The following is a 23,221-nucleotide window of genomic DNA, read 5'->3' as shown; positions in this document are numbered from 1 at the left end:
CGCACATTTGTCCGAATTCTAAATGTATTTACATCTAATACTCAGGAATAGTGATGTGTTCTGTCAGTATTGTAACACAGCAGCAGCTCATCAATATTACTAAAAAGAAAATCTCTGTGACCCCCCTCCCATTACTCATAAGTCAGGTCTAGTATTGATCTAAGAGAAACGTTTATTATGGATGTTTCTTGAAACATAAACAAAACTTTTGTCTGCAAAATGTCTGTAATAGACTCTCACATATTACCCACATTAAAAATTATTTAAAGGAAAATGCTTTTTACAACATATTGTCCAATAAAAACTCAAGGTCATCAGGACAGATCTGGCTCTATCAGGGGGCCCCCTAAAAGGCTGGGGCCCTGGGCCAGAGCCCACTTTGCCCATGCCTTAAACGTCTCTGGCAATAACTGTGGGGAAACATGACCAACTCTTCCCAGCCGGGCTGCCCCGCACTGGGACAGCCCAGCACGCCTCCGTACTGCCCCAATACTTACATCGGACAGCTCCTCCCAGTCCTAACTGGGCTCTGGACAGTCTCCGCAGAGAGCGGGCACTGTGGGACAGTGTCCTTCTTTCTTCACATATTATTGTGGAATTCAAAACTGCACCCTTAGGGGTCAGCTGACCCCAGGTTCACAAAAGATGCTCGTAGCTTCTCACACTTCTTGTTACAGGCAGACTCGACTTGCAGCAAAGGCGTGGACCTCGGGCTGAACACGAATCTGCAATATGTTGCAACGTCCAAAGTTACAAACTTCTTAAATTGTAACATGATATGTTTCTTCTCACCCAGTTGTGGTGTTTTGGACAGTGCACTCCGAGTCAAAGTGTGATTCTGCCAGAAGCAGGGTCATGTGGTAGGGTATCCCTAGCCCCCGCCCCAGGCTGGTACCCGGACTGAATGATGCTGCGCAGAGTTTGTGGGGCGGGCGGGCGTAGTTTATCGACTCGCGGGGGTGTCGTGTTCCCGGTGGGGGCGGGGCCTCTCCTCTGGGGGCTGCACGTCTCTGCCTGGGACACAGAGTAAAACAGATCAGAGTGAGAGATGCAGAGGAAAAGAGACAGAAGAACTCTGGCTGTGCCCCGAGACACCCAACACAAGGCAACGTGAGATCCTGAGAAAAGAGACGCCCCTCCGGAGACAGAGGTAAAGAAGTAAGGATGTATATATATCTGGAACAGAAAAACCACTGGGCTAGAACATCTGACACTCGGGACCGAGTTGGGTAAGCAGAACGGGCAAAAGAGACAGCCCCCCAAAGACAGCTCCAAAGAGTGAGAAGTACCCGGGACAGAAAACCCGCTAGAGACTGGAAGAAGAGACACCCAGAATATGGGGAAACAGAGCTGAGAAAAGAGACTCCCTTTCACAAGCAGAGACCACTGGAGAGTGCACGTGAAGCAGACGAGCACCTAGGGATTAGACTAGGAGAAGAGAGATCCAGAAACTGGGGAAACAGGCCCTGAGAAAAGAGACATCTCTCAACAAATATAGTGTACCGCTGGGTGCTTCAGGAACAAAAGAGCTGCTCCCAAGCTGGGCCTGGAAGAAGAGACAGAGAGGAAAGGGACATTCCATCCGTAGAAAGTGCACCAGAGAGTGACTAGAGCATGGGAGAAGAGACAGCATATATCTCAGAGAACAGACCCTGAGAAAAGCCCCCCCCCCCCCATGAGAAGCCTGTGAAGACGCCATATTCCATTCAAGACACTACAACAGAAAAGAGACATCACCGTGAGCATAAACCACTAAGGACAGCCATGGTGACAGAACGTATCTAGAGCCCGAGAGATGAGAGTGGGCCCTGAGAAAGAGACCTCATGAGACATCATGGAACAGCCTCTTGGGGCAAAGATGCGCAGTATCTAGGAGAACAGACACTCGGAGAGGGAGGAAAGAACTCTAAAATATGGCGACGCCAAAGAGAGTGTTCTTGAGACTGCTGCGGGGGGCGGAGGCCGCCTGAACCAGGGAGGACGCTAGCAGCTACGAACGAGACTTTTTTTTACCGAGACTGCACCAAAGAGGCTGCAGACCCCGGACACAGAGAGAGACCCCTGAGAAAAGAGACCATCCGAAAACACAATTTTAGCGAGATTACACAAGCGCGAAGAGACATCCGTTCCATAGTAAAGGTCGCGGGGATATTGCATTTGTATAGCGCTTCATACCTCTTACGAGGCGCTGAAGCTACCGAGGATACTGCCTCCAGGACAGACTGAAAACCGAGGGGCCTTGCGTGCAGACTGCTACAGCAGACGGGCCTTCCAGGCGGACTGTGCAGTGAGACAGCAGCAGCAGAGAGGCGTCGGAAGGGGTGAAGTCTTGGAGACACCCTGGCAGCGCCCGAGGTGAGTGAGTGTGCAAGGGGATGATGACTCCCTGCACTAGCGCGGCAAGGAGGCCGCAGGCCCTGGGGAAAGCAAGGAACATGTCCCTTTAGACTGCGCTTGGGGTGGCAGAAACAGATATCATCCAGGTTCAATGGGCCCCGGTGCCACTGCACCTGCTGCACCAATGATAGCTGTGCCTCTGACTTCATCCAGGGAATCTGTCCTTTTCCTCTTCCAAAAAGTGATGTAAAACTTTGGCTACAGGACATACCTTGGGCTGACGACATCGAAATTAGACATTGCAGCCAAGTGCCAAATAGCAACTCGGCCCAAATCAAGGTTACACATTTTAAATACAATAATCAGACAAGCTCTTTCCTTTCAAGGAAATTACCAGTTACAAATGGTTGCCACTGGGCCGTTTAGTGGCAGACAAGGCTTTGGGCATCTGATGAATTGAATCAGGGGTTAGCCTGGTTTCAGCTGCTGATTGTGGCCGGTTATTGACGTCTGATGGTTACTTTTTTTTCATTCGCCTCGTGGCTGGCTGTCGGTATCTGATAGTGTTTATTGATTATATCTTTTTAATTACCCAATCGATTTTTTTCTTGCTCACCCCCAAGCTGAACCATTGAAAACCATTTGCAAATGGACAACTGAAATTTCCCCCAGAAGAATGGGAAACATTGTAACTGCAAACCCAAAACTTGAGTGAGATTTTGAATTTCACACCATTTTATATTCTGTAAAAATAGCAACACAATGATCTGTTAGTGTTAATGTTGCAGTTGTCATTTGTTTGTTGTTTCTGTTTACCTCTCATATGCATTTTTCAAAGTGCTACATGCCTCTGATAGTTGCTTCAGGGCACACAGATAGTACACGCTATTTTTCAATATTAACTGTGTTATTGGTCCTTTGGTGCACCTGTCTCCTGCTCTTAGGAGAATGTCCGCGTCATTAGCGAACTTTTGAATTTTTTAGTGTTTTGGAAGCTTCCCCGTTGCCATGGCAGCGGCACAGGTAGGGTTACATGTGAGATCATGAAATGGGATACTGACCTGTCAAGGTGGAAAGAACATATCTCACCTACCGGGCCACGTGGTAAGTCACCGCGTCCCACCCTCTGCGGACACAGGGGAGGGGGTACAACCAGGCCAGGGAGCAGGGATCCGTGTCCCTGAAGGGAGGTTTCTGTCACAAGTAACCCTTGCCACTCCCGCAGAGGGCATTGTGTCGGTCACATTTCTTCCACGCCCAGCAGGGGTCGCTCTGAGGGGTCACACTCCGCACCTCACAGTAATGGCGAGGGGTGAATTTTGCTTGTCGCATTGTGTAATCTTGAATGTATCTGTAATTTGTTAATCTGTAACTTTCACCGCGAGTACCTATAAGTAGTTTTACCTACTTCCATGTACTATCATTCCTTATGTACTTAACTTTGCTCTATTGTAAAGCGCTCTTACACCTCTGGGTGAAGTTTGCGCTATATAAAAATGCAAAAATAAGCTGAACCTCCCCAGCAATCCCATCGCTTTTTAACAGGGAGTAGAGCGGGCATACTCACCGCTGGGGTCACTGCAGAGTACAACCATCACCACCTCTGCCAGTAGGGGGCCAAGAGCCACATCTACAGAGGACTCTGCCCTACCTATTGCTGCCTCTCATGGCAAGACTTGTGGTGCCATGCCCACCAATCCCCGCGGAGGACTGCAGCAGGACATGTGGTGCCATGCCCACCAATCCCTGCGGCGGGCTGCAGAAGTACCTGTGGTGCAGTGCCCTCCAATCCCTAAGGAGGACTGCAGCAGGATTCGTGTTGCCATACCCACCAATCCTTGCCTCTGCCAACAGGGTGCGCTATGCTGTTCCCACCCGTCCTAGCCTCTGGCATCAGAGATTGCTCTGCACATCCACTCACCCCTGCCACACTCCAGCAGGGTGGTTTTGTTTCTATTTCAACCCTGTCCTGCAGGTTATGTTATGTTATCCACATTTGTATAGCGCACAGCTGCCCCAGCAAAGGGGCGTCCCGGCGCTTTGGACAGATAAAAGACACAACACAACAGACCTCAGAAAATCAAATGAACAAAGGCAAAAACCTAAGAAACAGAAGGAAAAAGATGGGTTTTTACAGCTCGTCTGGTGGCCCAGTAATGTCATGTCTGTTACCCTTCTCAGGGGTGATCGTTTTACCAAGTCCGAAATATTAATTTATTCTGCACCCAAGGCCTCTGGGTGTTTCTCCTGGGCATTGGCCAGGCGTGTCGCTGTGTCTGCCCCAGCACTACTGGACTTTTCAGAGACACCAACCTGCCAGCACCAGCACTGGCAGCTATTCAGGGCATCGACCAGACACGCCACTGGTTGTGCCATAGCTGCAATAGCATTTTAAGAGGCAGCCTGACGTAATTAACTGTGGCCCAGCCTTACTTGCTTTTAAATGGTTTCAGCTTGACATGGTATAGACAGTGACCCAGGCCGATGGGCCTTAAGAAGAGTCCAGCTGATGTGTGACTGGCCCTTTCCCAACCCTACCGGCTTTTCAGAGCCACCAACCTGATATGTGGCCAACTGTCATCTTCTCTGCCTTCTGACAGTGGTGTGTTTTGGATACCGAGGCAGTAGCCTCATTAGGCCACGTTCATTTTGGATTTTAAGTCGCCATTTTGTTTCTTATTGATCTGTGACACTTTTTCACATGTGAAGTTAGCTCACACAGTCAACACTGTGATGTGCTGTGGATAGCGGTCAAAAGGGTTTGCAGAAATGTCAGCAAGTTTCTTAATCAGTGGGTTTTCCTTTTGATCTAATCCTTTGTAGAATGTCTTGTTGCGTTTATGGAGATGGTTGTCCAACATCTCAACACCTAGATCTCGGTGGAAGTCTGCTGTACTTGTGAAGCAAGGAGCATCTGCTGCTATCCCTAAGGCCTTGCTCTGTAGTGTCTGCAGGGCCCCCTGATACTTCGGCTGGCAGCCACTCGACACTGGTGAAGCATATGTCATTGTTGGTTGAATAATGGCGTTGATTGGTGCACACCTTGCTCCGCATAGGCATCGACTTAGGTCTCAGAAGTGGGTTCAATGCAGCCAGTTTGGTTGATGCTTTCTGGCAATTCTTCTCAATGTGGTGTCTCCAGCTGAGAAGTCAAGTTTCACCCCTAGGTAGAGGCGGATTTGTGGATGCTTTTTGACCTGCTTTCTGGTGAATAATGTTGCTGTGCTTTTGCTTGTGGTAAGGGTTATCTGCCAGTCGCTGTACCATCCAGACTCCAGAGAGTCTACTGAGCAATGTTTCAAGGTTCTTAGCCACTCCCTCTTTGCTGAAAGATTGGGAGATGACTGCAACATCATCTGCGTAAAGACCACAATCCGTTTTCTTTATTTCCGTGGGGATATTGTTTGTAAATAGATTAAAGGGAAATGGTCCTAGAATTGATCCCGGAGGCAATCCAGCAAGAATCGGGCGTACTGTTGAACATTCCTCTTGTACCGCCACATACAAGGAGCGTTCTGCCAGGTAGCTATTCAGCAGGTTTACCAGGCATCTTGGAAACTCAAGCTTAATTACCTTGTAGATCAGTCTTCTGTGCCATACTCGGTCAAATGCTTTGGCTACATCCAGGAAGATCTCATGGTCAACTGATCTAAGAGTTGCATCATCTACCTTACCAACAACTCGGATATTTCACACCTGTCTATCCTTCTACTGTTTCCCTCAGACATTCACAACACATCATCATCAGTCACCACCACTGGACACCACAATGGGCCTGGACTCCTACATAAGTACCACCGCTGTGGCCTATAGATATCAAGTGTGTGAAATACACGGAATATGTCCTCATTTCCTCTTCCACACTTCTGCAACGCTACTCTCTTCTCTTGTCCTAAGAAAGCTAGATTACAGAAATAGGCCAGTAGGTGGTCTCCCCCTTTACTTATTTCCACCCCCAGAGAAGATACTAAACCTTGGTATAAGAACCCTACAAATTATGGTAAGACGCTGCCTAACCACTCAGATTCGATGGTCGTCAGCAAAAATCGGACTGCTCCCCTTTGTCTTCAAAGCCATAAATGGATTAGCACTAAATTAGCTCAAATGTTTACTATATCCTGACTCACACACACCATTGGTGCCCCATGGTGTGTTCTAAATAAGATCCCAAGATCACATGTGGCCAAAATGTAGGCTTATACCACACAACTCTGATCCACAAACTAAACCTTGCTGTTACTATTAAAGGTTCGTGTGGTGCGCATGCTTCCGCCCTTTAATATGCACTCACGTCACATTTGCACATCTTTGAGACAAAAAACATAACAATATTTTCCATTTCAACTCTTTCAAAACTCTGTCTCAGCTCTTTTCTTTATAATGTGAATTTTATAGTTTCTGTATGTTTTTAGTCTTTATGTTTGCAATGTCCATCAAACATATGTATTAATCGTATCCACCCTACTTATGTTTCCCACACAAGCTATATGTTGATCTTATGTACTGTGATCCTTGTTCTAGGTACAACATTGTTGAAATGCTATTTTATATCTTTGAATGGAATTACTTTCCTTAGGTACACTAACACAAAGCTCAATCTGTATGCTTGCAGAGGATGACGCTGAACACTGAGCAATGGCACCTACCCCCGCTACGGAGAAGAGCCAGCACACCGTTGCCGTCATCCCACCATTCTCACCACAGGTTTTTAGAGGCAGGAACCACCACAGGACACCGCCCTTTGGGACAATCTACTTCTCTCGGACCCACCATCAAACAGCCAGTACGGCCCACCTGCAGCTGCTCCTCTGACTCCACTGACTCCGAAGGCCCGTTTGAAGCCATCTTCCGAGTGGTCCTGTTAGGTGACCCTGGTGTCGGGAAGACCAGTCTAGCCAGCATTGTTGCCGGAATGTCAGACCAAGGGCCACTGGAGCAGCCCGGGGGTAGGTAAACACCAATGTGAAGGTGCTTCTTCTTTGACCTCAGTTAAGGACTCCCTGTTAGGGAGCACTATGTCACCTCACTTCATAGTGACTAAGTCAAGAGTCAGTGAGCATAGATTACAGATACAGGTATAAGCCAGGTATAAGGGAGAGAATGTGGCCTAACAGCTAGGGCGATCGAACTCAAATCTGGGGAGCCGTTTTCGAATCTCGGCAAGAACGTGCAACATCCTGTGATTCTCAGCAAATCACATAGTCTCCCCGTGCCTAACAAAAAAAATTAATGTGTCCTTATATAACGCAACTGGTACTGGTGTAAAGCACTCTGATACCCGATACCTTTGGGTCAAGTTTGCGCTATATAAAACTCTGTTGAATAAAAAAACAAAAATAATTTTTGGCCCACTGTGATTCAGGGATCTCATTTAGAACACACCATGGGACACCAGTGGCATCCATCTCTATCTGAATTCTTCATAGACCACCAGCGAACAGTGGCATACGTGATAATCCTTTGTTAATCTATATTTTATTTATTTAATCTTTATTTCGACCATTTAATCATCACTGACCCTTTGCCCTTGCCTAAAACGTTCATTGATCCCAGGTGACCAATGATCCACTTGTGAAACCTTGATGGGCCACTAATGACTCGTAGTTCTGCGGTAACCCCATTATTGCCCTCTGGAGCTCATTAACTCTGAGCGAGGCCTTTACCAGCCATCAATTTTTCTATATGTTCTGTTGTGTGTATTTGTATGGCAGGCTTTCTGTCATTGATATGGCTATGCAGCGCCATTTGGGTTTGATACTTTCTCACTAAGGTATTCTGGTGTTACTCATGAGATGTATTAAGTGTACGCTGTAGGAGAATATTTGAGTATTCATGACTGATAATTAGATGTATTGTGAAATGTAAAATGATTGGGTGTGACCAGAGATCTAACCCAGTTAGCCTTTGTGCTAGCTGGGTTAGCTGGCGTAGGGCATTGCCTGGTGGGATAGCTCGTGTGTGAATTCCCTGAAGGTTTTGGGAGGTGCTCGGAGCCGTGATAACATCTTAGCTTAGGGTTGGTGTTCTGCACTCTCGTTGGATGTATTGTTTCTAGTCTATTCTTTCTCCCCCATTTCCCATCTTCCTTTGAAATCCCTGAAGGGCATCACTGGGAACATTTGTTTGAGTATTACAGACTTTGTAGGTTGTTACAGGCGGTTGGTGGGTAAAGGTAGTGGTTTGAGGGTTGAGTGGAGGGAGATTAAACATCTATTGTAAAAAAATCTTTGGTGAAGGGAGGGCATAGAGTGTCTTTGGAAAGATGTATGACAATCTCTAGAGGTGGTATAGTCTCCTACCTGTTGACTGGAGATGTTAGGTCAGGTAAGGTAGAGTAATTAGTGATGTTTAAGGAAGTGCAGATGTATCCTAGGTTAAGGGCTGAGCGTCAAGGGCTCCGTATGAGGTGCTCTGTGATGAAGCTATGTCTTTGTATAGAAAGTTGCTGTCTGGCACAGTTCAAAAGGTATGGGACATTTTGGTATTATATAATTTATTTGCGTCATATTTCATCATAAACGGCAGGTAGATGATTACTTCCATTCCTCATGAATGAGAATTGATCTTATACCTAGAGCGTGTTTCAAGGTTACCTTGGTCTTAAAGCTGAAATTAGGTTTAGCTGTTATATACCTGTGTGCGGATGGAAAGTGGCTGGTATAATAATCATAAAAAAGAAGAAAGAAGACCTTAGCAGTGATCATTTGCTCGCTTATGTTGCTCTGCTGTGTAACCATTCATAAGTCAATGGTGGTTTGCTATAGTGTCTGTATGATGTTTGTTTGGAGTTAGGCATCTCTTAATGGCTACTGCAAGAGGTTGCTTTCTGTTGTGGGTTATGTACCAATGGTTGGCGAGAGCTTCTTTTCTGTGCTGAGTTCTGTACCGATGGTTGGTGAGAGGTTTCTTTTTGTGTTGGGTTCTGTGCCAATGGTTGGTGAGAGATCCATTTCTGTGTTAGATTCTGTACCAGTAGTTCTATAATTTTTGTTTATTGTCTGTTTGGAAGCATAGAATGTATCTTTTGGGGTCTGAATGTTTCTGTTGTCAGAGATTTGTTTCTTTATTCTTTGGTTATGGTTTTTGTAAATAGCCAAATTATCTTTCCGGAACCCCTTATCCTGGGTTGTACGCATGTGCTTTGGGAGCATTCCATAGTTCTGAAACAAATTACCTTCCCTGATCTCTGTGTGAGCCCTTCATTGGCTACAATGATCCATGAACCCCAGGTGAACCATTATTTACCATTATGATCTATGTCCTTGCATGAACCCTTCATTGGCCAGGGTGATCCTGGATGCGTATGTGAACCCTTTGTCGGCCTTAATAACTCATGGCTCCTGCACGAGGCATTTCTTCATGCATGCCTTCACTCTGATGTGCTCCTCTTCACTCTGTACCAGTCGATCCTAAATGAACTCCGATCCTCCTGTTCTCAATTTTAGTCCTCCTGATGAGTATGGGCTTTGATGGATGGATTACCCCGTCTGCCTCGTTACAAGTGCTGTAGGCTATAAAGCACTTGTAATAAGGTGGATTGGATATCCACCACTCATGTGCCGGAGTAATCCATTTGCAAAACTCTAAATCAGGTTCTATGTTTTGCCCTGGACCATCTAAATCTATCTCCTCCTCAGTTTTTTCGATCTACTCACCCTGAGATGGTTCCCATTACTCTCTGATCCATAGACCTTCATGACTATGTCTGCCGTGCTCCCCAAGATGGGTTCATATCTCAATTCCTCATTTCCTCAATCACTTTTCCTTTTCATCTTTTGCTAAGCATTTTCTATGGTGATTATGTTGTAATCTTTTAACTTTTGTCCTTTCTCTATCTAGAGATCCGTGAATGCACCTTGTCAGTGGATGGCGAAGAGACCACGTTGCTAGTGTTGGATCACTTCGAAGCAGAGAAGCAGGTATGGCACTAGGTGTGGGCGGAAAATCCGTTCCGCTCGCGGATTTTGCGGATTTTCGGGAAATCCGCAATCCGCGAGATTTGCGAATTTCCCGCAAAATCCGCAAATCCGCGAGCAGCGGATTTTGCTCGCGCTGCTCGCACTGTTAGCGTGAGTTCGCGCCCCGCGAATAAGTGCGAAATTGCAGAAATACGATCTTGGCAAAACTGAAAGTAACTACTTACCAGGTTCAAAAGTTCAGGCACATCATTAGTAGCCATTTCCTGTAGGGCTTCCTGAGGGGCCCCTCCAGAGTTCAGTTGCCAGTTGAAACTATTATGTGACCCTGCTCTGAACCTCAGAATAGTTACACATATGCCACAAAGGTCCTGAATTACAGCTAAGGGAGACAAGCAGGAGCCAGGCTGGAAGTTAAAATCCATTAATCAGCCCCTAATTCATTATTGTCAGTTGGGGCAGGGCAGGTGTTGTAACTAATTTTGCAACAATGAAAGCACTTAGCAAGTGCAAAAGATCACTAATCAGGGCGCACTAAGGAAGCAGGTGCCAGCTAAAAAAATATTCTGTGACACATTAATCAGCCCCAAATTAATTCAGGTCACTTGAGGCAGGGAAGGTGTGCTTTGCTTTGCCGAAAATAATGTACACTGGACAACCAGAGGGTGTAGTGATGAAACAGAGGGTGGCATGGGTGGGCCAGAGGGTGGCATGAGTAGTCAGAGAGTGGCAGTGGTGACAGAGAGTGGCAGTGATGAAGAAGAGTGTCCCAAACAGGCTGGACACGTAGAAACAACAAGTTCGCAAAACTTGCGACCCGACAGGTAAGTTCGCAAATTGCGAAATTGTAAAAACCCTCGCGAACTGGCAGAAACACGGGCGAACACAAAAAAAAAAAAATCCGCAAATTCGCGGGAATTCGCGGATTTTGCGGATTGCGAATCCGCAAATCCGCAAAATTCGCGGATTGCCAATCCGCAAAATCCGCTCATGCTTATATGGCACTAGTATGAGGGTGTGTTGGTTTAAGGGAGGGCTTGGCCTGCAACAATATGAGTTTTTTTCTAGATCTCAGAGGTATTATGTACCACACAGCAGCACCAACGGTGAGGCTGCCTGTCATTCTTACTGATTTGGATGGTAGATGCTAATTTCAGCCTTGATGCCCAAACCCTACTTGACTCTTCAATGTTGCTTGGTTGTACAGTAAAGACCTAACTAAGGGGAGTTGATCTAAAGGTAGATACTAAAGGAGTGATTTAGAGTTTGCCAGGCATTGTATGCTGTTGCAACTGCAACAAAGAACCCTGTCCCTCAAACTGACAGTCTGCACACCCTTTTTAGTCTCAAGAGAATCGTCAGCTTTCGGTTGACAAATTTCCATCATAGGAAAGATATCTCTGATAGCCTTGCAGAGTATTACCATCGGAGTAATGCCATCACCCAGTCACTCTATTTCGATTGAACGGGCAGATGTTTTTTTTCCTGTCTGTCACCACCAGGAAAAACCTGGAGGGATGGACAGAATATAAAATAATGCACCCTAATTACCACCCACACCCTTGGAGAAAAATCCCAGGGTGTGGTGGTCATTATTATTGTTTGTTTTTCAATACCAAACTTCCACTTTTGGAGTTTGTTTTTGAAAATCAAAAAATATTAAATGCATGATGTATGGCCATCAACATGGACAGTGTCTTGAAGGAAACCACAATGATGGCGGTTTCTTTCAATGTACAGAGATTGGCTGCTTGGCCAGTCCTCATCTTAAAGTCAAATTTTAAATCAACATGTTATTAATATATAGACACTTATCTTTTGAAACAATAATAATACAATAAAACACATTAAAATGGTTCCTTAAAAATGATCTGAAACCTTCCTCCAATCAATCCACTTCCACATGACCTATTATTATTCCCCATGAGATCCACGCTAAAAATTGGTCTTAAAAGAACTTGAAACACTATATATCCATTTTTGCACTCAGCCCCTGTCTTTAAACTTCAATTATTGCAATATCAGTCCAATCTTATTAAACATTTTTTTGCTTAGAGGCATGCTACATCTAAAAATGTCATATTTACCAAAAGTGTAAGTGCTTCATTCCAATGTTTTATATTATAGTTTTTTTTACAAAAGGGTATTCAAATCAGACAACGAGTCTTAAAGAAGTAAAAACAATCTAGTAAAACATTAACATTTTGAAACCTTTACCCACACTTGCAGTTATTCTCAGCATCCAAAAGTGCATCAAACGTTCAGGCCTTTGGTACTGGAAATTCAGATCAACCAGAAATTTTAATATTAATAGCCGAAGCCGAGCTTCTGGGAGTGTAGATATGTATGGGAACACCCTCTGATTTTCCCAGGATTCCAACATATAGTTGGCTGAGGGCTTATCCCTTACATACTCCACATCCCAGAGCCTAGACACTCTTCTGCAGGCCTCGTTTAATTCACCTTTCGATAGGTGAGAGGCCTCAGTCAGCTGACATTTCTCAATTTTTAGGGCTGCAGAGATTTTCCCTATTCTATTTCTGACCTGTCCTGCCCATTTGAGTTCACTCCTAACAATTTTATTTCCATAGTGCTGATATCTTCAGAATCTCTGAAGACCACAGTTTGTCCCAAAACTGGAGGGTTGATTTGCAGGCCAAATAATTACAGACCTGGCCTGCAAATCCCCTTCCAGTCTTATTGCCGGGCAAATCACACCTGTTGGGAGGCCTAATAATTTTGGCAAGCACTTGGCCTAGCACTTCCTCCAGTTTGCCTCAATACTTAGGGTCAGTAATTTTGCCCCATAGAGACACTGAACAGGTAACAGAGCATTGTAAACTGTTAATAGGGGACTGCAAGTAGGGCCTCCAAAGCTCTTCTTGAATAATAGTCCTCTTATCATTGAGACAGCCAGCGTTCTCCACTACATCTGTGTATAGAGCCAAGTTCAGCTTTTTAGAAAACATCATACCTAAGTATCTGTACGAGGTTACCACCTCCACCGTCCTATACCCCAGATACCATTTGAACGGCTATTATTTTGTTTTTTTCCATATTTACATTGAGTTTATTATCTTCACAATAACTACTAAAACTAGTAAATTTCCTTTGTAAGCCTACTGGGGTCAAATTCCAAAATAGTTAGATCATCTGTATAAAGGAGGCATGATATATGGCTACCCCCCTATTTTCACAAAGAGAAGTTGGTTGAAGCAAGTGCTCCAGGGAGGTCGACAAGGAACAGGGAAAACAGGTTAGGTTCCAGGATACATCTCTGCCTTAGCCTGTTGTATAAATGTAAATTGATACTTGTATAGAGCACTACTCACCCGCAAGGGTCTCAAGGCGCTTGTACGAATACCGCTGTGGAATCCATCCTGGCTTTTCCTGTGAGGCGTCCACTCCTGGGCACCCCCAAGGTGGAGGCCAGGCATCCTTAGCGTTGTGGGGGCCGTTGTGGAGATTAAGCAAGCTATTGCCCAGAGTTGCAGAGTGGGACTCCATGATTGGAATAGGCACCGAGGCGAGAATTCTCAGGTCCATGGAATTTTGAGCCCAAGACCCGCCGAGGCAGGGAATTGAACCCTGGTCCCGGGCCAGACCTCTGCATCAGGGTCTGCCGCTCTAACCATTGAGCCACACTCAACAGGGCCCTATTTAAATCAAGCTCTACCTGGGCCCACATCTATGATTGCAATTCCTGTGGGACTGCAAGTAAACTGGAGGATATTTTCAGTTGCAGTAGCTTGTCCCACTTGATACTTTGATCCGCAAGGCCAAAGTCTGAGCTAAAGTCGACGAAACGGCAAAACAAATTCCCTGATGTTTCCATCACCGTTTGGCCCATTGGCCCACAAGCTGAAACAATGATCGGCCATAGAATGCTCTTGCTTGAAGCGGCCATGTTCGATTGGGTCCATATCATTCTAGGCAATCCAATTCTGAAGGGAAATTAGCATTACCTTTGAGTACAATTTAGCACCAGCGTCAAGGAGGCTTATCAAGCGGAAATTACTCGGAACATCCGTCTCCCTTTTTTGTGTATCGGTTTAATTATTGCCCTCTTGCAGCCTGGCGGGAATACACCAGACTTTGTTATTGCTACAAAACCTTTGGGGAAGAAGGTTGCTCACCACATAGGGTTTGACTTTATTACAATTGCAGGCAGGCTGTCCGGCCCGCCATCTTAGTTAGTTTTAGGGAGAAGGATTTCAATGACTCTCTTCCAATCAGGGCCAGGTTTCTCTTGCAGTTGTCTCCCTCTCCTTACAGATATTACTTAAGTAGGCAACCTAATCAGTTTCTGCGACTGTACTTCTTAGGGAGGGGGATTGGTTTCAAGTTACTACACCCCCTCGCGACTAACTTCACAAATTTAACCATATCTTTATCCTGGAGGGTACTATTCATAAGGTACCAGTTAGATTGATACAATACCTGCTTTTAAGCACTAATCAGGGCATCATACTCCTTTTCCTGTAAGCAAAACCCCATCTTTCACTAGAAGTCTCCTTCAAGTGCCTCATCCTCCCTGCTTTCCTCAACTTCTTCCTAACGTTTTAGCACGCTTTATCAAACCAAGGCTGATTTAGGGGCTGGCTAGGATTATCCTTTTTAGTTTCATGGTTACACATCCATCTATAGGGGTCAACCGCTTTTCTACCTCTGCTATGATTTTTGAGTACCATTCTAGGATTTTCGGGCCTGCGACTTCCCCAAAGTCCAGGTCATTAGACACTTGGAATTGCGTCAGTTGGGAAAAATATCGTTCATCGATTGTTGTTGCTAAGCACTTTGGGAAGGTGCTTCCAGGTGGTGGGTGAGGCATCTACCTAGTCCGCTCCCCCCTGCCCCATGATTCGACATTCTCTCTATCAATGCTTAGACTCGAAAACCTATTGCGAAGTGAGAATGGTTCTAACATTACTTGTCTTGAGAAGGATGGGACATTTACCTCAAAGGAACCCCTGTTTAACCCACCAAGCAGGAGGAGGCAGGATTATTTCCGGTCCAATTACCATATTTAGTTGCACCGAGTTGAGGCCTACATGATTAGCCAATAGAGGACACTCTAGGCGGTGGGTTTCAACCTCTGATGTGGGCACAATTCTTAGATCGAGTTTATTGAGCTCCCCACTAGCCTCCGATACTAAGCTCACAAAAATGAGGAACTGAAAACTAACTTTTATAATCTCTCTTCCTACTTTGGTCTCCCTAAAGGCTACTGCTCTATATCCCTTGTTGTTTAATACCCCCAACGCCTTACAAGCTGAGAAAGCTCTTAACACATTTGACCTAATTAACGGCTTCCATTTGCTTGCTTTTTTTCCCTTCTTGGTCGCATCCATATACAATGACTTTACTCTTGGGTTCCTACGAGGGGTTTGGGCCTGACTATGGGCAACTTCTAAGTCTAAGTGTCTAGTAGACGGGAAGTCTTGGTACTTCATTGTCTCAGGGCTCCTATCTATGTATGGGGAGGGATTTCCACGGATATACGATCCACATTCCCAGTTCCTTTGGGGCCCTTAATTCCCTTCTTAATGCCTCGAATACTACATCCTTTGCTTAGGGACCTAGGTCCTGACTGAAATTTAGCAGTGAGCTCCTTTGCAGTAACCTCAGCTCTTTATATAACACCCTTTTCCCCTAAGCATGCTCTCCTTTTCTCTCATTGATTCTTTGCATATTGAGACAATATCTTGATCTACCACTAGCCTAGGCTTCTGAGGGAGATTTATTAGCTTTTTCACCTTACCCCTACATTTTCTCGCATTCAAATGATCAAAGCGCAGATCCCAGGCCAACCCATGATTCCATCTTCTCACTAGCATAGGTCTTCTTCAGACACAGCTTGCAACCGCGGCCCGCGCTGCTGGCTGAAGCTAGATCCAAATTTTGAGAGAGGACCCCTGATGAAGGGTCGCGTTATTTACCCAAAATGCATTGGATTTTTGATTTGATTATGGAAAATCATCATTGAATGGAATATTACTCATCGTTTATGAACAGATCACTGAGAAGAAAGAATAAATAAATATTTGGAATTTGAAAACTAGTGGATTATATTGGAATCATTGGATCATAATTTGAATGAACTTGATGACCATCACTTTGTAATCATTGCTGTTGAGCTCCCGCCACTGAGTAGGCGTTCCTCTCACAGACTTGTATACAACTTCTTCAGACATACTCAGTGGTGTTTCTCTGGTCCCCCCCTTGCTCCGGTACCTCATCACCGAACTTCGACGTTTGCGGGGCTATCGGCCTCACAAGCGTTGGCATACAGGAATTAAAAGATGTTACCTCACACAGAATCTCCTTAAGAATACCAGCCTCAGATTTCAGAGACTCATTTGTAGCTAGGGGGAATTCATTCTAAAAGACCATGCAGTGTTTTCTACATTAGAAGGAGCACATCCAACATCGGTGAACGACCAATCAATCAGGCGTCAATATTCGCTGCTGAAGAGGCCAATGTCCCTTGAGTCTCACAGTGCGGGAACCCACCAGACATGTCAGGCATACCTGCCAACATGCCCTGGGTCTGACCGTTAACAGGTCCTTCCTTTCCTATTACTTTTACTCTCCACTGAATCTCCCACTACCGTAGACCCCTCTTCAGGGCACACAATGCACAGCTCAGAGGGGTGAAACAAACAGGGAGAGGTGCAAAGACGTGGGTGCATTGCTTTAATATTTCTGATCAAATTCAAAGCCTCCTTTTTCTGGATATCAAGGGGGCCATTAGGATGGCGGGCGGACTTTGCAGGCCCGCCATCCTCATGGTACTTGGGACTGCCCGCCATAAGGGCGGGGGTCCTGTGGGGGGTATTAGGATGCGCCCGCCACAGTGGCGGGCGCATCCTGCATTTTTAACATGTGGCGGGCGGTGCTCTTAGCACCGCCTACAACATTGCTAAAAATGCATGTATGCATTTGCATACACAAGGCGGCAGGCACCGCGCGGTGCCTGCCGCTTTGTGTATGCATGCTGGGGGGGTACCACAGGTACCCCCCCATGTGCACCCCCCACCTCGCCTTCACTCCGGGGGCCCGCAGGGGGCCCCCAAAGTGAAGACCGCTTGCCGCCACGGAAAAGGCATCTGTTGCAGCCCATACTAATATGGCTGGTGGTGTCTGATAGACACCGCCACCATATTAAACCTTTTCCGCCCCGGTCACAAGGCGACCGGGCGGAAAAGCGGCGGACGGTCTTTCCGTCTGCCGCGGACCCCCCAGCCATGCTAATATGGCGGGGGATCATTCTGGTTAGGATGGCGGGCGGATTGCCCCCGCCAGGCCGGCAGTGGCTACCACCAGCCTGGCGGGGGCAATCCACCCGCCATCCTAATGGGCCCCCAAATGTCTCCAAGGGCCCTCTTACCGAGGAGGCAGCAGGACACTCATTTGCAGAATCCTCTATTGTAATGGACCTAAAGGCCTTTCCCACAAAATCCTTGACTGACTCAGTCAAAATCTGGGTCGAAGATTGCACATTTCCAATTGCAGGAGAGCGTTCCACATTCATTCGTGTTGCCTCATCATGGTGTAAGGAAACAATAGACTCGGGGCCTTGAGAGTCTCTAGTTTTAGGAGTATTAACTGTTGCCTCACCAGTTCTTTATCTTTTTCCAATCACTGGGAACTTGATGCCCTTTTTAGGTCTCGCCTAGACGAAAGCAAAGCGAAGCTTTGCTGTCTAGGAAGACAACTAATGTTGCCACTTTCCGGGTAATGTGGACTGCAGACTGTGACGAGCTTGTCCTCCTGGAGATTGTAGCTCATGAGCGCGCACGTCGCGTCGCCGTGCCTGATATTCCCATGCACAGAAAGGCTCCCGCACGCATGCGCATATACACACACTGCATACACACACACGCACCCCCCTTAAAGAAAGGCTCACGCACGCATGCGCACATACACACACACACGCACCCCCCCTTAAACAGACACACGCCCAGACAGACACACGCACGCACAGACACACGCACGCACAGACACACTACAACAGACACACGCGCACACCCCACCCCCACTCACCCCTCCTCTCCCTCAACACACTCACCTGTTCTGGCGGTGCTCGGCAGCGGTTCTGGCTCTCGGGCGGCGGTAGCGCTTTGCGGGGCTCTCTCACCACCTGAGAGCCCCGCCTTCCCCATGCGCCTGGCCGCTCTTCACCCGGTCCCCCATCTCGGGACCCGGACTCGATCAGGAGCCCTCGGGGCTCCTCGGACAGTGGCTTTTCTCTCGCGCCGCGATGGGGGCGGGACTTCCGGTTGGGGCCGCGCTGCGATTGGCCGGCTGCCCAACCGCTTCCGGGTCGTCGCAGGCAGCGCGGCGGCCCGGCGGGAACTTGAAGAAACTCGAGGGTCAGGCTGGAGTGCTGCATATTAAGTGTGTATAGTACTGCGGTTCCCTAAGTGTGCGCCGTGATGAGCAGCCAGGGGCGCCGCGCCGCGGCACTCATTATGTGGGTGATATGCATTGCAGTCCAACATGCGGGGGGTTTAAAATGCCACCTTCGGAATGGTTTTGCCCAGCACGCTGCGTAGGCTCACCATTACTGCCTTAGCAAGCTTGGAGCGTAGGAGTAACGTTGTTTATTTTGAATTGTGCAATTTCACTGGGCTCCACATGAAAGTGCCTCAGTGTTTGATTTTGCGTGTAGGTTAGTTTTATAAAGCGCGTCATATCTATAAGGGCGCAAAGCACTGAGACTGGTGAGGAATTTTGGGAGGTATGGAAAGAACGCGGTGGAGTTCTATACTCAAACTCACCTGAATCAACGAGCCCCTCTATTATTTACCTACTACTGCTCGAGACAGATTCCTCCTGCCGCTCAGCTCCTCTAACCTCTCACGGTTCCTCTTCTGTTCTGCTCGTAATTTGACCCCGTGACCTCAGCTGTTTACTTCTTCCCACGCTCTCTGATTTATTTCACTGCTCCCGCCCTGACCTGGAGAACTAAGCACTGTAGGACAGACCTGTCCCTCATACTTTTCCCCTATCGAGGCTTCTGCTTGCCCATCTCTGCAGGGTGCTGGGTGTAATTCTACAAACGTAAGCTTTGGAGGTGTGCAGGCAGGGGCCGTTTATCACCTCTCAGACTGAGGGGAACAGTTTTTTTTAATGTATTGATTGATTGTTTTTATGCGTTTTTATATAGCGCAGACTTTACCCGAAGGTGTCACAGCGCTTCACAATAGGAACAGAACTGATACATGAGGAGAAAATTACAAATGAACAAATTACAAAAGCAAACGTTAAGTTACACGAGGCAGTATCGTGAGCAAACAAAATACAAGAGGTAGCAAAAGGTACATTACAGGGGGAAAAAGTGACGTGTGCAAGTTACAAAAACGTAAAAACTACAAGTAGAGGTATAATACTGCAATAAATGGCAGACACTCAAACACAAGAACAAACGTTATGTAGGCAATGGTGGCACTTGTGCAAGTATCTAAAGCAAACAAAATGTAAGGTAGCAAACGGTGTTAAAAGAGAAAAGTGACGTGTGCATGTTACAAACGAGTACAAAACACAGGTAGAAGGATAATACTGCAATAAGTGGCAGACACTCAAACCACAAGAATACACAGGGAAGGCACTTACATAATCATGGAGAATAGAATTTTCTGTACTGGAAGGTCTTCCTTCAGATAATAGAGAGGGTGTGAGTTAAATTTGGAGGTGTCTTTGAAGGAGGAGAACTTTGAGGTCAGTTTTGAAGGCCTGGGAGGAGGTGGTGGTTCCCGAACACATGGAGACAAAATGGGTTTTCTCTGAGAAAAAGGCCCCAAGCAGGCAGAGTTTGTCACTCCCATGTGAAACTGGTGACGGGTACATGGAGTGTGGCTGATCCAGGGGCCACCATGTCCTGGGTCGCCTCCGTGCAGCAATACTTTGATGAACATGCTCTCTGTTCATGACTCCAGTCTATCTGTGGCTCAGAGCTGTTCTGCTGCGCTCCCATTGTTGCTTTATGACAGGTGCCACGCACACTGCCTGAAGGCTCTTTATTAAGGATGTTATTTAGTTTTTGCACTAATGCAAGAGTTCTGTACATGGCCCTTAACAAGTTTTTATTAAACAACTGTTCTCTTCTTATTTTGTTACAAATATGATTATAATACCTTCATTGCGTCCCAATTACTTTAAGACAACAGGAAGTACTCCCAAGGTCGGGCTTACATATCGCCCACCGGTAAAAAAAATGGTGGGGAGCCACGGCCAACTGCTGATTAGGTCAAGGGAGCCACAGGTCAAAAAAGTTTGGGAACCACTGGTATAGTACATCTACGAGGTGATGCTGCCCGGCGAGCAGCTGTTCGGCGACTACGTGGGCAGCCTGGGCGGGGGCAACAGCACGCACGTGGTGGTCTACGACGGCGACCATTTGGGCTCCTTCTACGCCCCGCGGGCCTCGTGGATGTTCCGGGCCTTCAGGTGTCGGTGCTCAACGGCGGCTTCCGGAACTGGGTGCGGGAGGGCCGCCCCGTGACTGCGTAGGCCAGCCCTGTGACTGTGGAGGCCAGCAGGCCCGAGCCCGCCCAGTTCAAGGCCACGCTGGACGGTCGGCTGGTGAAGAGCAAGTCACGTAAATACAAAACATGTTGCATTACCAATGCTATAGGTGTCACATTTGTGAAAGTTATAACTATTGGCATTGTAAATGACAAAGCTATTAATTACGTTAGTTAAAAAAAAAAACACATAAATAAAAAATTTGTCATTTACCATACCAATAGCTCCAACTTTCCTAAGGCGAGACCTATTGCATTGCAAATGCTTGTTTTCCTTGGAGGAGGCATCACTGTCCGGCCTTGTCAGTGAACCAAAAAGAGATTTCAGAAAAAAATAAGTTCACTTACCTCCTCCTGCTGCCCCCAAAAACCAGAGCCATGCTGCTGCACCGCCGCCACTACCCTGTAAGTCTACTTCTAGCTGCTTACTTCAGCTATGCTCCTTATAAGTTCCCTCTCCAATACTGGCAACTATAAGGCAAGTGCCCCCACTGTCAGGAATGCACCTGGAGCCCCTTTCCAAATTGTTGCCAGTTCAGGGTCATCAGAAACAGCCCTTGTCTGCTCAGCAGCATATAGGGCAGTAAGGCAGTACCCTGCCCCTAAGGTGTGGGCTTCTACTAACTCCTGCCAGCTCTGTCTCTAGCGATGGTGCATAGGTAACAAGTGTTTGATGTCACCAGCAATGTGTAATGTGTGACCTAATAGGGAGGCCACCAGTTTCCTCTGATACCTCACCAACAGCCTCCAAGTTTCTATAAGGCTGCGTTCCGGCAGGGTTTTTCTGACAATTCCAGCAGGTCCCGGTAGTTCAAGGCAGGTCAGCATTCGGTGCTCGTGACTCCAGCTCCAGCTCGCGGGCACGAGCATGGCGAGCACAGAACGTTGCGTGGGAGTCAGGCATCAGAAGGAGGAGGAGGATCATCTCGAAAGAGGAGGAGTAATCATCTCGAAATTGTACTGACGTCTTCCACCACCCTGAAGGAAGGTACCTTGTGCTCCAGGGTTTAAATCAGGCCCTATGTATGTCACAACAAAATGATTTATCACTTGTACTAAAAAGATTAATGGACAGTCAGATATAGTATTTAAAATGCACAGCATACATGAACAGTCGAAATTGGGAAGAGCAGGGAAAACTTAAAGTATCTTGGTCTAAACACTCCAGAGATATTCACAACAGTAGCTTGAGGATTAGGACATATGACTCTGATTTGGGAGTCGGTTAATAGACTAATTTTTAATGTACTTCCATAATACTGAATGACACATTGTCTTATGAATATGTGGATACCTCCAGCACTGCCATAGGTGCTGAGACACTTTAGCATAGGGCAGTCACACAGTGATAGGCGTGGCAGGATTTCAAAACTATGGTTCCCTGCTTGAATGACCAGTGTTAATACTGCTTCTACCCAATGGTTTCATGCTTGTGAAATACAAGCCCAAAAAATAAAGTTTAGATCAGATTTTTTCTCCAGTTCCTGCTGTTCATAGTTCATTTATTTAAGTGAACCATGGGTGCTTTCATCTGGCCAAGTGACAAATAATGTTTTGCACAACCAGGAATGAAAACAGTCCTTTATCTTAACATTTGATGGTTTTGACAGACGCTTTTGGGTTGCTCTGAGCTCTAGGCACAACTTGTACCACTCAGCTAGGCTCAGATGCCTTGTATGAACTTAAAAATTCACTATCCTTGAATTAGGCCATCACATTGATGAACGTCCTTCACCCAAGGTACGGGGTCCTTAGCGGTAACTTGTGGATTGGATGAGGAGGTTCCTAGTTACTTTAAAGTCCAATCTAGTAGTTTCCAAAAAATGTATTTACCTTTGAAATACTATGCCACCCATGTACCTTTCAAAAGAGCTAGGGGTCTCCCCGGCCCTAACTCAAAGGACTAGCTTGTTTGTGTCAGGGAGAAAAGGCAGGGACAAGTGATTTCAGAGGTAACACTTAGCAAAGAAACAGGGCAAGGTAATACCAGGCTACTCAAAGTATAACCGTGGTCACAGAACTACACAGGACAGAAGACAGGCAAGAACAAGGCTTGATCAAAGTAAGAGATGTACTCGTATATGAACAAGAGGTCTCTTAGTAGCTTGAGGAGAGCCCTTTGGACTGACACCGGCAGATTGCTCTGAACAATATTTCTACAGCCAAGTCATAGCTGGGCCTGCTGTTATACAGACTGTTGAACTCTGTGCAAGGTGAACAAAGACTGACAACAACACTAACCCTGGGCGGAGTTCGCGGAGTGGGGCTTCGCTGAGCTACGCGAAGTGGGCGAGAAACTACGCCCACCTCCGCACTCCGCGTAGCCCCACTCCGCAAACACCACTGGCCGCCAGCCCCGCCACCCGCCTCCCTCCCGCCCTCCCTAAATACTTTGAAATACAATAATCAAATAATTTAAAAGCACTTACCTTGCCGCCG

At 46.6% G+C, this 23,221-nt stretch overlaps 1 protein-coding gene across 3 annotated transcripts in view; it reads left to right on the top strand.

Annotated features, from left to right (window-relative positions):
• The first annotated feature begins 1,028 nt into the window (after window positions 1-1,028).
• The window catches only part of REM1 (RRAD and GEM like GTPase 1), a 62,790-nt gene continuing 40,597 nt past the window's right edge, over window positions 1,029-23,221 (top strand). For 2 of the 3 annotated variants that reach the window (XR_015297626.1, XM_086932708.1), the window contains exons 1-3: window positions 1,029-2,355; window positions 6,950-7,283; window positions 10,177-10,256. Coding sequence is in view for 2 of the 3 variants with exons in the window: in XM_086932708.1 (XP_086788834.1) it covers window positions 6,953-7,283; window positions 10,177-10,256 (411 nt within the window). In the remaining variant the exon portion in view is untranslated. The remainder of the gene's footprint in view (window positions 2,356-6,949; window positions 7,284-10,176; window positions 10,257-23,221) is intronic. The other variant, XM_086932709.1, reaches the window with a different exon arrangement.

The sequence above is a fragment of the Lissotriton vulgaris genome, chromosome 7, assembly GCF_964263255.1.
Source record: "Lissotriton vulgaris chromosome 7, aLisVul1.2, whole genome shotgun sequence".
Lineage (NCBI taxonomy): Eukaryota > Metazoa > Chordata > Amphibia > Caudata > Salamandridae > Lissotriton > Lissotriton vulgaris.
Note: the sequence above shows the minus strand (reverse complement) of the source record. Positions and strands in the feature narration are given on the sequence as shown.